General features: G+C 36.2%; 1 protein-coding gene across 1 annotated transcript; it reads left to right on the top strand.

Moving 5' to 3' along the window:
* Positions 1–5,877: 5,877 nt before the first annotated feature.
* LOC120328393 (protein arginine N-methyltransferase 6-like) lies at positions 5,878–12,434 on the top strand. Its single transcript, XM_039394862.2, has 5 exons — positions 5,878–6,107; positions 7,768–7,881; positions 8,628–8,963; positions 9,828–9,974; positions 10,766–12,434. Exons 1-5 carry the CDS (start codon positions 5,901–5,903, stop codon positions 11,129–11,131), a joined length of 1,170 nt encoding a protein of 389 aa, XP_039250796.1. The 5' UTR covers positions 5,878–5,900; the 3' UTR covers positions 11,132–12,434.
* The last annotated feature ends 2,364 nt before the right edge of the window (positions 12,435–14,798 follow it).

The raw sequence follows: 14,798 nt of genomic DNA, 5'->3' as shown, positions 1-14,798 counted from the left end.
TAAGGCTTCGAAATTCTGAATGACTTCAATTAACGCAAAGTTTTATCATTCTCAAACTCGCATATAAACTTAGAATTTCAGACGCTTCGAACTTTGTGTTTTCGTATTGGGTTTCCACTTATATATATATATATATATATATGTATGTGTATACGCCAAATATATTAAACAGCGTCATATAACGCAGAAATAATCATTGTTTTTCATCAGTGTTGGATAGAAATCTCTAATCTCTGCGTCAAGACGAGTCACTCAAGGGTCCTCCGAATTGAAGTCTAGTATATCACTGAGTTAAGTCGCCCTAGGTTAGTTGTTGACGAGGTCTCTCTATTTCGGGGTCATTCTTTTTCGATTGTTCGAGTTACTTTGGGTCTTTGATTAATGAAATGACTATAATCCAACTCTAATCGAGCCAATGGTTTGAGCCTCCCTAACACTACTTTTCTGAAACTGAAAGGTGCCTAAGTTGTCAAGACAATTCAATGTCATAACGGCCTTCTAATAATTCCCCCCGAAGTAATAATATCGACAATATTATTCATAAAAAATATATTGCATAAAATGAGAAATAATAAAAATATGAGGCAAAAAGTGACGAATTATAAAAATTATTTATGTACAGGAATTCCACACAAGATTATCGACAATAAACCATAGTCGGGGGAAATACAAATTTCGACTTGAACGTTGGTGACATAACTTCGCATAAACTAGGAGATTCTTGTTCTTCAGGAATACTGAACAATTTTTCTCTTGAGATTTCTTTGCCGGAGCGCGATGTGAAAACGTTCGATTTTGTACATTGCCGATAGTAAATGCCAGAGTCTGTATTAGGTTCTTCATTGTAAAGTTCACCCGTTTCTTCTATTGTGGCTAATTTTGACGTGCCATGCAGCATACGGAAGATACTATCCCAATTTGAAGTATTTTGTTCCCACTTGAAAGACTTTGTTGCGTGCTGTATAGTTTTTGTTTGTTCTGTTTTGTATCTCGGCGAACAAGGTGGAATCATACTGTACATCCTTTTTGTATAGATTGAACATTGTTTATCCTTCACCACGACAGTAATTTTGACATTTTTCTTTGATCGGAAGCGAGACTCAACTGAACGTTTCGTACCATTTGTATCCATAGTAACCCAACAACTGAAAAGCATCAATGATATGGCGTTTGTCTTTTCGGCGAATCTTTTATATGAGCGGATGTTTTTTCGAAAAAAGCCTTACCTTTTTCGTCCGAAAGCAAACGAACAAGGTAGAGTGACTGCAGTTCTCGATGATAAAACTAATTGAGTCGGGCCTGTTTTTTTTTTTTTCAATGAACCGTAAACATATTTGTGAGGTATCGTTGAATCCAGTACTATTGAATCGGATAGTTGATACAACTTTGAGTAAGAGAATCTTTTAGCCTGGGATACCAAGATAGCTAAGATAAAGTCGCCACATAAAGTTGTGTCAGAGAATATTCAAACACTAAAATTTGAAAAAATATGGCGAAGTGTTTTGCGCTTTCGGCACCCATTTTATATACCGTGTTTCCCCGAAAATAAGACCTTTCCTGAAAATAGGACCTAGCCTAATTTTTAAAAATGATTTTAATATAAGCCCTCCGCTTAAAATAAGACCTAGTCTGTTTAATGTCATTGCTCCTACACGTTTTAAATGATTGATAATCTATATTTTAAAATTGTTTTGACTAAGAACGTGTTATTTGTAAGTAAATGGATATCGGTTTTCATAGTTTGTATATTTGAAAATCTCGTAATTCTCTACCTTTTAATTTCGTTTTTGATAAATAAAAATATAAGATATCACCCGAAAATGGACCTTTGACCCCCGAAAAACTCTTCCTATACTTAACCCAGCGTTTCCCAAACTTTTTCGGCCACGGAACACTTAGACTTTTTATCTCGCCTCACGGAACACCAAAAAATGGAAAGCTAAAATTGATAAAGAAAAACGGTGTAATGTAGCGGTTCCCAATGGGTTCGCCGTGACGAGTTGCCAAATGCGCCGCGAAAACTAACAGAATTGTGTTAAACCGTAAATATATACTACTACGGTTAAACATACCTGAAATATGATTGAATATTTTACATATTGCATTTATTATAAATGTTTTATTGTTTCCTAATTTAAGAGCTGTGTATATGAATCAATAAATTCACCAATTCACAATTTTTTACCTGTCTATGTCGTTTACTTTTCATTACGTAGTGTTTGCCTCCAATGTTACCTCTAGGGAAATATAAAAGTAGCCTACTTGCTGCAATTTCGCGAGCTGCAGTTTATTTATCTGCTGAATTGAATTTAGCGAACATGAGTAATTTTTCAGCATTTCATAGTAAAACCAGGCAGCGACGGAGGAAGAAGAGTTGGCCTTTTGCCTTTTTTCTTTAGACCTACTTGTTTGCTTATAACAAAACCAAAATGATTGCTGTAAACTTGGGGTTACCATATTTTTTGTGACCTCAAAGCGGGACGCCTCCAAAGGCCATAGATGTGTTTTTTTTTTCAACTTTAAATTTACCGATTTTACATTAGGCACACATTTAAAACCATCCCGGCTGTCTTCAGTAACTATATTGTCATCGAGAGTGCATGTGGTGTCTGTCTAAAAATCGGTTTCAATTCAATAAATAGAAAGGACTTTACGTTAAGCGCTCTTTTGACGTATGGGGCTTACACGTAACTATTGTAGCAATTAACCGCTAATAATGTTAGCGGAAAACAACGAAACAAACAAAACCACGCATCCACCTTCAGTAAGTATGCTACCACCGGTACACCACACGGCAACAACAGTATCGAGAACATGCTAATTGGTGATGTTCATGTATCATGCTGACTGGGTGAACGCCAAAGCGGGACTTTTGGCTGACCGGTCGGGACGCCCGGACAAAACGTTAAAAAGTGGGACTGTCCCGCCTAAAACGGCGGGACGTATGGTAAGTCTATGTAAACTTAACAGTCAAAAAGCTACGACGACGGTCACGAAAATGCCACTACTCTACCTCAGTTAGTCTGCTTTAGGCCGACGATAACGCGATATTGAACGGTCAGTTTGGCGACAACTACACGATTTCTAGATCGCAATGGCGATATTTTTGATTTCTTCTCCACGGAACACTCGGAAGACGCTCGCGGAACACTAGTGTTGGGCGGAGAGTTTGGGAATCGCTGACTTAACCAATGCAAAATTTTCGGGGCTATGTTAAGAGTGCTTTTGCGAGTTGGCGCCTGTGAAATGGGATATGTGTTTCAAACCATCATTATGATTCATCGCATACAACAATCTGTTTTTTAAAATTACCGATAAAGAATTTTAGCCTAGTCTATCACAGCTATTTCTACACTGATTTTTATTACTGCAATTAAAATAAAACTCCTAGGAAGACAGGGTGACCATTTAATTATCTGATTTACATTTAAGTTTCCAAAACACAACTGAAAACTAACGAATAGAGTTCAAAAATGCGAAAACGAGGTAATGTTTACGACCACGCTTGAAAATCTGTCTGAGTGAGAAAAGTGTCTCACTCTGACCGGATGCGAAAAGGGAGCATTGTTACGTCACTTTTTGCAATTTGCTGATTGGCCAATGTCACGAAGTAAACAAGGAAGTCGATGCTCGGGGAAAGGTCCATAAGCCCTAGTGTTATTTTTTGGAACAAAATTGAAATATTTATCTTATTTCCGGGGAAACAAGGTAGTTCCTGAAGATTTAAAACATGTCACATTTACCGCTGTTTAAACGCTAAATCTACCATGTTTTTTTATTGCACGTGTATGGTGGCCCATCGTTGTCACGTGTAAAATTTAACAAAAAATGAAAAAATAAAATGAAAAAGCGAAAATAAAAAAATAGTTATGAAAAAACATGAAAATAATTGAAAAAAAAGAAATAAAAAAAAAAATTGAAATTAAAAAAAAAATTGAAAAAAAAAAAAAATAAAAAAATTGGATAAAAAGAAAATAAAAAGGTTGACAACGATGGTCCGCCTCGTGGCCCATCGTTGTCACGCGTTTTTATTTTTGGAAAATTTGGTGCTGCTTGGGACCAACGTTGTCAGGCTTAATCCTACACGCACAAATGTGTTTCCTGGGTTTCTAACTCACTACTGATTTTCATGAGCAATATCCAATAAATTCAACATGAAAATGTTCTATAAATTCTCCATGCTACAACTTCAACCACAAGCAATATATTTATAATAATGATACGAGAATATAGAATTGGATACGAAAATTTGTTTTTACGTGTAGAAGATATTTAATTGGAAAATGCTGCTTAACTGCTCAGACACTCGTGCGATGCCGGTACGGTACCGTCTGACCGTACCGGTACCCATGCAATCACTCGTGAAAGAATGGGAGATACGGATAGTCTCGATAGAATGTAGTCTACTGAAACACTCTCTGCGCCTGCCCCATACCGTACAGCCGTAACGTACCGATCCAGACAAATGATAAATCGCCCGTGCTCAACCATTTATTTCAATCCATACCTCGACTCACTATATTCTACTAGGATCGAGGTATGGATTGAAATAAATGGTTGAGCACGGGCGATTTATCATTTGTCTGGATCGGTACGTTACGGCTGTACGGTATGGGGCAGGCGCAGAGAGTGTTTCAGTATTCTATATTCTACGAGACTATCCGTATCTCCCATTCTTTCATGAGTGATTGTATGGCTACCGGTACGGTCAGACGCAAAGCGACTATAACCGACTACCGGTATTTGGTAAGACGGTACCGGCATCGCGAGTGTCCAGACAACTGAGTAGTTAAGCAGCATTCGCCAATTAAATTACCTTATACACGTTAAAAACAAATTTTCCGAATTTTCGTATTCAATTCTATATTCTCTTATCATTATTATAAATATATTAGTTCTTGTTGAACTTGTAGCATGGAGAATTTATAGAACATTTTCATATTGAAAATTGCTCAAGAAAATCAGTAGTGAGTTTGAAACCCGCGGAACACATTTGTGCGCGTAGGATTATGCCTGACAACGTTGGTCCCAAGCAGAAGCAAATTTTCTAAAAATAAAAACGCGTGACAACGATGGGCCACGAGGCGGACCATCGTTGTCAACCTTTTTATTTTCTTTTTATTCAATTTTTTTTTTTTTAATTTTTTTTTTTTTTTAATTTATTTTTTTGTTTTTTTTTTTCGTTTTTATTTATTTATTTTTTTTTAATTTTCATTTTATTTTTTTATTTTTTTTTTTAATTATTTTTATGTTTTTTTACAACAATTTTTTTATTTTCGGTTTTTTATTTTTTATTTTTATTTTCAATTTTACGCGTGACAACGATGGGCCACCATACACGTGGCCAACCTGGCCATCCAAACAACAATCGGGGGCCATCCCTACTCAACTGTTACCGAACTCATTGTGACATCATAAACCTGCAATTTGCTGCACAATGAGCACCAAACCGTAAATATATACTGACCAAACGCAGTATCATAAAATTATTACGCGACTTTAATTTAATATTGTGGCAATTGTGGGTAATCGTATCAATAAAAATCAGTCCTTTTACCGAAGTAGCGGTAAATCCTCGGATGTATTATTGCGAGGAATACGACATTAATACAGTAGGCCTAGTGCTCATTCAATTATCAATTACCGTTGTTGCGAACCGCCAAGTGAAAATGTCGAGAACCTCCGGAGTAGGCCAAATGCTAAACACAGCGTGAGCTACTTGCTGGCGAGATTGCAGCGATGTCTGGCGTGCTGCATTATCTTATCTAAAGTAATACTAATTTCATAGGCTCTTGTTTGTATTGTCTGTAGTTCATGGTGTTCGATAGAAGTAGTATTTCTTTGATATCCGAGTAACACCAACTTACACTTATTTTTTTCAGTTTTTGCAGTGATGTGTAATGCTTATTAAATCTTTGATTCGACGATTATCGATTAATAACATGGCTGACAAAGCGAAACGCCCAAGACTTCACTCTATGAAAGAAAAATCATATTTTGAATCGTATTGCGATATTTCTGTCCACGAGGAAATGCTTGGTGATGGTGAACGAACTAATGCATACAAAAAAGCAATATTTTCATGTAGAGATGCAATAAGTGGAAAGGTAATTCTGTAATATTTACTGCTTACCGGTAACACATCACTGCTGCACTGCATCAGGCAGTCAGGACATGTGACACGATTCTGCCATGCCATTAAATATAAATCACCAGAAAGGGTTGGATTTACAGGTATTTAATGATTTAGCCATTGCCCAACTGAACTGTGTGAGACTAATTTTTTGATTGTTCAAGTTTAAAAATTGCACAAATCCAGAAGTTTGCATGTTGTGTCTTTGTACGTTGCTGCAACCTGGTACTGTTGTGACATGTCAGTTCCCAATTCAAGTACAGAAGTATGGTATATGACAGTGGTTCCCAATCGCCATTTCGCGAGAAGTCTCGTTCTTTTGTTGTTTTTATGCCGACTCAATCGCTTCACCGAAGACGAGGTTGCGTTGGTTTATTACGCAATTTCTCTTCTGCCGTCATATTGCACTAGCAGTATTGCGAAGTCTTTCGTGACAACTTGCGACGTCTTTTGCGTCATCTTGGTGCAGAGTAATCACATTTTTAGCTTATTCGGCCCCGGCTTTGATGAACCCGATAAAAAAGAAAACGCTTGATTAAAATTGTGATTTGACTTTACAGTCCAGACTTAAAAAAGAATCACTGTCACAATTTTGGATATCTCTTGATAATAAATACCCATTGCTAAGCAATCGAGCAATCAAACTGTTGTGTGTATTTTCAACCAGTTACTGCATTATGCGAAAAAAACATTTTCATCACTAGCTTTAATTAAAACGAAGCAAAGAAATCGGCTACACGCCGCTGCAGAGCAACAAGTTGCAGAAACTTCTTTGAGGCCTCATTTGCAATCTTGTATTGAAAATGAAACGGCAGCAAAATTTTCACTAGAGTTAATTGTGTTTGGACATGATGTGACATGTACATGTTTTTTATGTGAGATGTTTTATGTGTGCTCTTCTTACGCACAATGGGATCCCAGCACTACATTTCATGTTATATGTTTCACCCATTTCAATTTTTGACCGGCACATTATTTGATAGTTTTTCTATGTGTGAATGTTTTTAAGTTTGCCTTTTTTGTCTAGAACCATATTGAGTGCCAGACATTGCATTATATTCACTCGAGTTGCATATGTGAACTTCGGGATCAAATTTATTTATGCACAACCCAACTTTGTATGAACATTTATACTAACCTGCCTCATGGAAGATTGCAGCATTGGCATTTATTCATTTTAGGTTATAAGTTTAAATCAGGGATGCGCAAACTATGACCCGGAGCAATTTTCGCGCCCTTTGCTTTTGGGGAAAATTAGGATATTTCTTACCACTACATACAAAATTTAGATTCATTTTTGAATTTCAGTTGTATTTAAAATATCTCAAATGTGAATTATTGAAATAATATTAATGCGATTTTCAACAATGTAAGTTGTGAATTAAATGCTTTTCTTAATGCGTCCCTATGCAAAATAGATTCTCTCCTCCTCCCTTGCACAAAAACCTCCAACCCCTGGTTGGAACGATTCTGATTTTCAGCAGTGAAAGGAGACATTTGTATGGCAATAAAGTTTTCTATTTTGTAGAACCGTTATTATGCTCACACCATGTTCATAAAAACTCTCTGTATTTCTAGAGAAAATAGAATTCCTTTTGTAATAATAAAATAACTTTATCTATTTCATTTTTCAGGTAGTACTAGATGTTGGTGCTGGCACTGGTATTCTAAGTTGTTTCTGTGCTCAAGTTGGTGCAGCAAAAGTTTATGCAGTTGAAGCCAGCAAAATTGCCAAGCAGGCAGAAAAGGTGTGAAAATGTTAAACATTTTTTGATTCATATTATTTACAAATCTTATTTTTACTCATTCTGTAAGTATTTGAAAGTCAGTTGTTTGATGTTAGTGTTATAATAGTATATCGTATATATATAGTATAAATTCCAACCAGATTTTTCAATCACACATTCTATAGCTTATATCTTTGAGCTGTTCAGCTGTAAGACCAGCTAAATCTGGGGTATATTGTTCTTAGATTTATTAGGTCTACCATCTAAAAATCATCGTTAATATCTTTGTCTATGCTGGTATCTTAATGTCGCATTTTGATATAATTCGAATGGCCATAAATTCCAGCAAGATTTACTTGTGCATCTTGCATTATAGCTATGACAGCAAAATTTAGTAGCCTATTATGTTCGTATATGAATTTGGTTTCTCATCTTTCGTATTTCAAAATAAACTATTCCAATAAAAACAGCTAGTATGCGGTGTGGCGCATCGTGCTAAGTATTAGGAATACACTTGCCTTGCGTGGGTTCGCGAGAGGATTGTTGGTTTTCTCACTGCTCACTCACAAGGGGGGTTCACATAACCGGTTGGTGGTTGTGGCTTCCTCCACAATCAAGCCCATGCATCTGAAAACAAATAACTGGCTAACTAATCCCATAGCCGAAATGGACTGGTAACCGAACGAGAGGCTATGGTTTGCCATTAGGTCGTCATATCAGCTTTCCTCTTCCCAGGGTTATAAAAGAATATTCCTATCCTTAAACAGGTAGTTGAGCACAATGGATTGCAAGACCGTGTCCAAGTTATTCATGGTGTTATGGAAGAAGTAAATTTGCCAGAAAAAGTTGATATCATCGTCAGTGAATGGATGGGATACTGTTTGCTTTATGAATCAATGTTGTCATCCGTCATATGGGCCAGAGATAAATGGTTGAAGCCCGGAGGTTTAATGTTGCCAGATCATGCCACTATCTTTGTTGCACCTGTATGCGATGATGAGGTGATGGTGGAAAAAGTTAATTTTTGGAATGATATGGATGAAGTTTATGGTGTCGACATGGCATGTCTAATCCCATTTGCCAGAGAATCATTAGCAAAGGAGGTAAGAACGCATGCAAGTAGTTCAGAAGTAACATCTTTTTGCAATCATCACTTGATTCCCAGATACTTTTTGTGATGGGCTATCTCAGATTCTATAACCTAGCCTTATGGCATCTTAAATTGGTATACCTATGGATCACTTTGCTTTTTTTGGTGATTGTGGGGAAGAAATCTTGGAAAAAAATATGGATCTTACTGGTCTGGAATAATTAATGAATTTGTTTCATACAATGACTACTCTTGCCTGGACCTGTACGAGCAGCTCCTGATATCTAACGATGGGGGAGCGCTACTATTTATTTGGAGGGGGAATCTTACCGGTTCTTGCCTATCCAATTAATTACACCCCAGGTGAGGTGGGAGGCATGAGATTTGTAATTTGCAATGCCAACACAGTTAAGTCTAATGCTTAACCCCTCAGCCACCCCAACCCAATTGAAGTAACACTGAGATTGTGGGTTAAAATTTAAATTATATCATTCAGGAGATATGTTAGTATTGTATTTGAGTTGTGAATATTTGAATTTAATTGGAACTATATATTTCATGTTATTGAAATATAGGAAAAAACCTATTTAACTAACCATCATGTATTATATGTGTGTATATAAAATAATAATAAATACCATGTTTTAAGAATGCGAATTATTATATATGATGGAACCTTATTGCAACCAAATACTTCAATTATTAATATTCTGAATTGTTTGTGAAATGCTTCGTTAGCTGCGGAAATAGGATTCATGCTAAATTTCTGAATAAATTATGAATTATTCATATGAAATATTTGTATATTCATATCTTTAGACTGGGTTTGATGTTAATGCGAACCATTATTTCTGCTATAATGATTTTTCTAATTCAGGTAATGGTGAAATGTATAGGTGGAGAAAGCGTTTTGTCTCATGAGCAAACTGTTGCAAAACTTGACTTGTACACTGTGACTACAGATGATTTATCATTAGTTCAATATAAGTTTTCATTCAAATGTTTTGGAATCGCCGATCTACAGGTTTTTATATATAACATGTTAATTGTGTAGCTATGCATACTTCAGTGCTCAGTTGTGGCCTTTACCAAGCTCCAAGCTCCTGAATAAGGGTAAATGACGTTGAGAAGTGTATAAGAATTAGACTATGTCATGAAAATATTTATGTGGTCAGTTGTGATATGGGGCTACAGTATATTTCTGGAAAAACAGCCACATTGGTATCGTTTCGACTTGCCAGGTATGAACAAGATTTTTCGATAACTTCTGCATTCTTATTATTATAAAATCAGTCATGTATCACAAAATAATGTAAAACTTGTATTCCTGCAAGCTCGTTTACCTTTGAAATGCAAATTTGAGGGAACATGAATGAAGATGCAATAAATTTCCCCAGCAATCTATATATCAATGATCAGAAAAGGGGTGGATAAATTACGGCCCATGGGCCGGATCCAGCCCACCGAAATGTTTCATCCGACCCACTTGTGTCTGCTGAAATTATGACTATAGCATTTATGGATATAAATTTCTGTTGAAAATATTGACTAAAATAACGCCATAATGACCCAAATTGTTACACTGTGCTACTTATTGCTATATAAATGTTAGTCTAGCTGTTGAAATAAACGTTTTTCATACTGAGCTTTGAGTCTCCGGCCCAGTAGCCAAGTCTATTATCTGCAACTGGCCCACTCAGAAAAGTAATTACCCATCCCCTGATCTAGAATCAATATTAACCAGTTACATTTTCATATTATTCAGTTCATGATAAAGGATATTTATAACTATGATTATTCAAATATGATTTTCAGGGATTTTCTGTCTGGTTTGATGTGAAATTTTCTGGTCATGATGTTTCAACATATAAGCTAGCTTGTAATGGCGATAAAAAAGACTCGCAATCGAACAACCACACTAAGAACAGTGTTATTTTGTCAACTTCACCATTCAAACCTGAAACCCATTGGAAGCAATCCATATTATACTTGGATAACGAGGTAGCTGTACAGCAAGATTCTGATATCAGTGGAAAAATACAGCTGCGGCCTGAGAAATATAACCCACGCTTTCTTTCAATCACCCTCGATACAAAAATAGATGATGGTGAAATGATATGTAAAAAATATTCCATGGGTTATGAGCTACCTAAAGCTGATGTCAGTGCTTTAGAAAGTTAACAGTAACAGTATGAGCAAATGCATGTTTTAAATATTGTATCGTCAAGTATTATTAATATCTTTAGTCGTGTTATGTCCTCAAAGGAATCATTGTGGAAATAACTTCCTCATATTATAGGCAATTTTTAGATATGTTTTGCAATGTGATACTAGTCATTCAGCATTTTGATATGCGAGCTCTTGTCCGCTTAATATGCACTAGATGTCGTTTTATGCTAGAACTGTGCAATTGGCAGTTTTTACTAGTGGATTCTCGGCGGTATGCATTTATCAAGTGTAAAAGATGCACAGAAGGCTGTAGTATTTAGTAATAAACAATTACAGCTACTTTCGTATTGGGTCCCTATTAGGGCTGGGCATTTCGAATCGAATAGTAAATTATTCGAATCGGTTCAGAGCGGCATTTCGAATCGCCGCCATCTTGTTTTTTTCCTTTCCGCCAATGGTCGAGGAAAATTTCGCAATTTTTTTTTTATTTAAACCATATTTTTTCAACGAAATTCTGACATATGACTCTCTTCTGTAGTGATTTATTGATGAAAACGTGTTTTTTATTGTGTGTGAACGCTCAGCAATCTATGTTACGTTTCCAGTAATTGATGTGTCTGGGGGACCCAATACAATAAGAAAGTTACATACAATTATATATTTCCCAAGTATTCAAGATTCCATTCGAAAAAAATATTCGATTCGATTCTGAAATCATCAGGTATTCGAAAATGCCCAGCTCTACTCCCTATGTACCTAGTTATTCGAAAATGTGTGGAATTGGTTTCAAATATTTTTCAACTTGCTAGGAAAAATCAGATTCCTTACAAATCTGGGAAGCAATTAATTAACTTAGCATGAATTTTGAATGTTAGCTTCAAGCAATGTTCTTTAGTACTTGTAGCATTGATTCAGAGATGGAACCATGCTACAATTTTCACAACTACCTTAATTAAGTAAATTTCGAGTTTTACTTGATGGCTTACCAAGTATGATACTGACAGAATCAAGTTTGTTTTGCATTCTCTGCCATTTATGAGTATTCTTTAGGGAAATTACCGCTCATACTATAGGATTATAACTTTGAATCCTTAATAAGTAAGGCGGACGATCTTTCTTTTATTCTGACTGTTTGTTGTTTTTTTATTATTTTTATTCTTCATAGGCAAACTCTCTTATCATTTACTTTTTTCATACCTAATGTTAAACAACAGTATTTCCATTTGATTGTATTTTGCTAGGACACTTGCACAAGCCATTGGAATGATTAGACATACCTCTTTAAAATAAGATAAATACGTGAATGAAAATTTGATGCGAGTGTTGATCTTTTATTTGCCAATTACAGAAGCATTAAGTGCGGGGACTGGCGAGATTCGATTGTTATCCAGTTCGATAAGTAGAAGCTGATATTTTGACACAGTTCAGTTGGGCATCGCCTAAAAATTAGAGTGGTTTAGGTCAGGATACGGTACTTACAGACTTGAATTAAAATTGAAAACACTCATCACGTGTGCACTGGTCTGTAATCGATAAGGCCAATATTCTTAATAAGTATAAGTTTATTTCGACTCCATAATCAGCATAACAATACATTTGACAGATAAAAACAAAATGATTATGAAATCAGGGGAGCAAACAAAACCTTAGATAAGGTTTATAACGTACAAAATATAAGATGGAAGGTTTTGCCAAGAGGAAGTGGTACGTGTTTACTCACCTAAAATTATTAAGTTATTTCACACACGCTCACATGCACCCACCAGCCACACACACACACACACAACCACTGAGAATTTATTTAAGTAAGAATAAGACGCGATAAATTTAGGGTATACTATACAGTAAACAAAAAAAATAAATAAATAAATACAAGAAAAGAAAAAAAAAATTTTCTGCCACACCATATTGATATTTTTGTAATGATTGCCATTGCCAAATTGATCGATCTTCTAATCGTTAATTAAGATATAAAAGGAAGATTCTATTGAAAACATATTGCCAAGCTGATTATAGTTGGAGTCAAATGCCAAGTTGCCCAACCAAAGTTGCCAGAATTGGGTGCATGAAGAGGTGGGCGAGACCATTTCATTCCATTCTCCCCAAATTAGAGCCTATTATTGCCAAATTCTAGTCCAGATTGTAGTAAGTAATTAAAGTTACCGGTAACAGTAAAATTACTATAATTAAGTAAAGTAGGAGGTGGAAATAAATTGGTTACAAAGGGTGTAAGTGAGGTTTTTCATTCTTGGGTGCAAACAAAACAAAAACTGTAATATGCCATTAAATGATCAGGTCATAGCCACAAGCTGAGCAGTCGCCCTCTTGGGTGTCATGTAATTTTTGATTGTTGAAGAACGTTCCGCTGATCCTTTCGTCAGAAATATTTAACAGTTTATTTGTTCCTCGAGCCAGAAAGCAATATAAAATTGAGATTTGAATTTTCGGCCCACCGTCTTCCTACAAGTGTGATAGGTGTAGCGTTTTCAGCTAGTTAATAAGAAGACATGGTTTGTCTTCTTCGTTAGGATAGGATTTACATATTTATCCCGGGGGAGAGGAAAGCCGATAAGACGGCTTATCCATATGGCGAACCACGGCCTCTCGTCCGGTTACCATTCCAAGTCGGGTATGGGATTATTTATATATTGTTTGTTTCCGGAAGCATGGACTTGGTGGTGGAGGAAGCCGTAACCGACCAGCGGTTACGTGAACCACCCAACGACGGCGAGGGGTCCAGCAATCCTCTCGCACATAACCATCCCTGCATGGGATTCGAACCTGCGAACCCACGCAGAGTAATTAGGGGTGCGGTGGCGAGCGTATTCCTAACGCTTAGCCCGTTGAGCCACACCGCCGCTTACCTAACTTAGTTCTAAAAGCTTATTTACCATACAAAAATGAAATTACTCAGAGATGACTTGGTTCTCCAAGAACTTTTCTTTCGCCCAGCAGGAGAAGGATACAATACTTTTCATTGAAAGGTAATATTTAAACTTACCGTTATCATATCCTATAGTTCATAGACTGATAGATAGCGTCCAAGTTAGGGCTGAATTGGTGGGTTTAGTATAGAAACAAATGAAATGCAGGGGTAGTTTAAAGTCTTTTAAATACATTCTTGGAAACATTGCACAAACTACAGAAATCTGTAATTTTGAACAGGTGAATATTTTTTTATCTAACGTATGAAAATAATAAACTTACCTTTATTAGCCATATTCACCGAATAATATATTAACTATACACCTCTGCCCTATGAGTCAGATATGATGAAACTGCAGCAAAACGCTGAAAGCTCGAGTGGGCGTTAACAAATCAAGTTGCCGTAATGGAGCGGAACGCGTCAGACACTCCTGATTGGTCAAGGCTTTAGTTGCGCATCATGGTATGTTAGTCGTTGGGTATACCGTATACCCCGTTGAAGAGCACTGCTGTAAACAAATGCTTAACGTAGGCTATTTGTTTTTAGTGTTCACCTTATTTATTGTGTTTAGTGTTCACCTTATTTATTGTTCATCCAATAATAACAGTGGTACTTCGGGTGTCGCTGCTCGATAACCATTATTGGTTCCCCGCGACTTTCCTTTCCCAGTAAAACTGTGTACTTTATTATTTTCCTGTAATTTGTGCCTGTGGTATTTATTTATTTTTTACTGGGTGGAAAAAAATAAACTTG

Source organism: Styela clava, chromosome 7, assembly GCF_964204865.1.
Source record: "Styela clava chromosome 7, kaStyClav1.hap1.2, whole genome shotgun sequence".
Classification (NCBI taxonomy): Eukaryota; Metazoa; Chordata; class Ascidiacea; order Stolidobranchia; family Styelidae; genus Styela; species Styela clava.
The sequence above is the reverse complement of the archived record's forward strand: the minus strand, read 5'-3'. Positions and strand labels throughout refer to the sequence as shown.

Bases quoted from the DNA above. Each gene is read 5' to 3' on its own strand.
- LOC120328393 (XM_039394862.2), top strand. From the start codon at position 5,901: ATGCTTATTAAATCTTTGATTCGACGATTATCGATTAATAACATGGCT. The intron at 7,882-8,627 runs GTGTGAAAATGT...ATCCTTAAACAG, and splicing joins TTGCCAAGCAGGCAGAAAAG to GTAGTTGAGCACAATGGATT. The intron at 8,964-9,827 runs GTAAGAACGCAT...TTTCTAATTCAG, and splicing joins GAGAATCATTAGCAAAGGAG to GTAATGGTGAAATGTATAGG.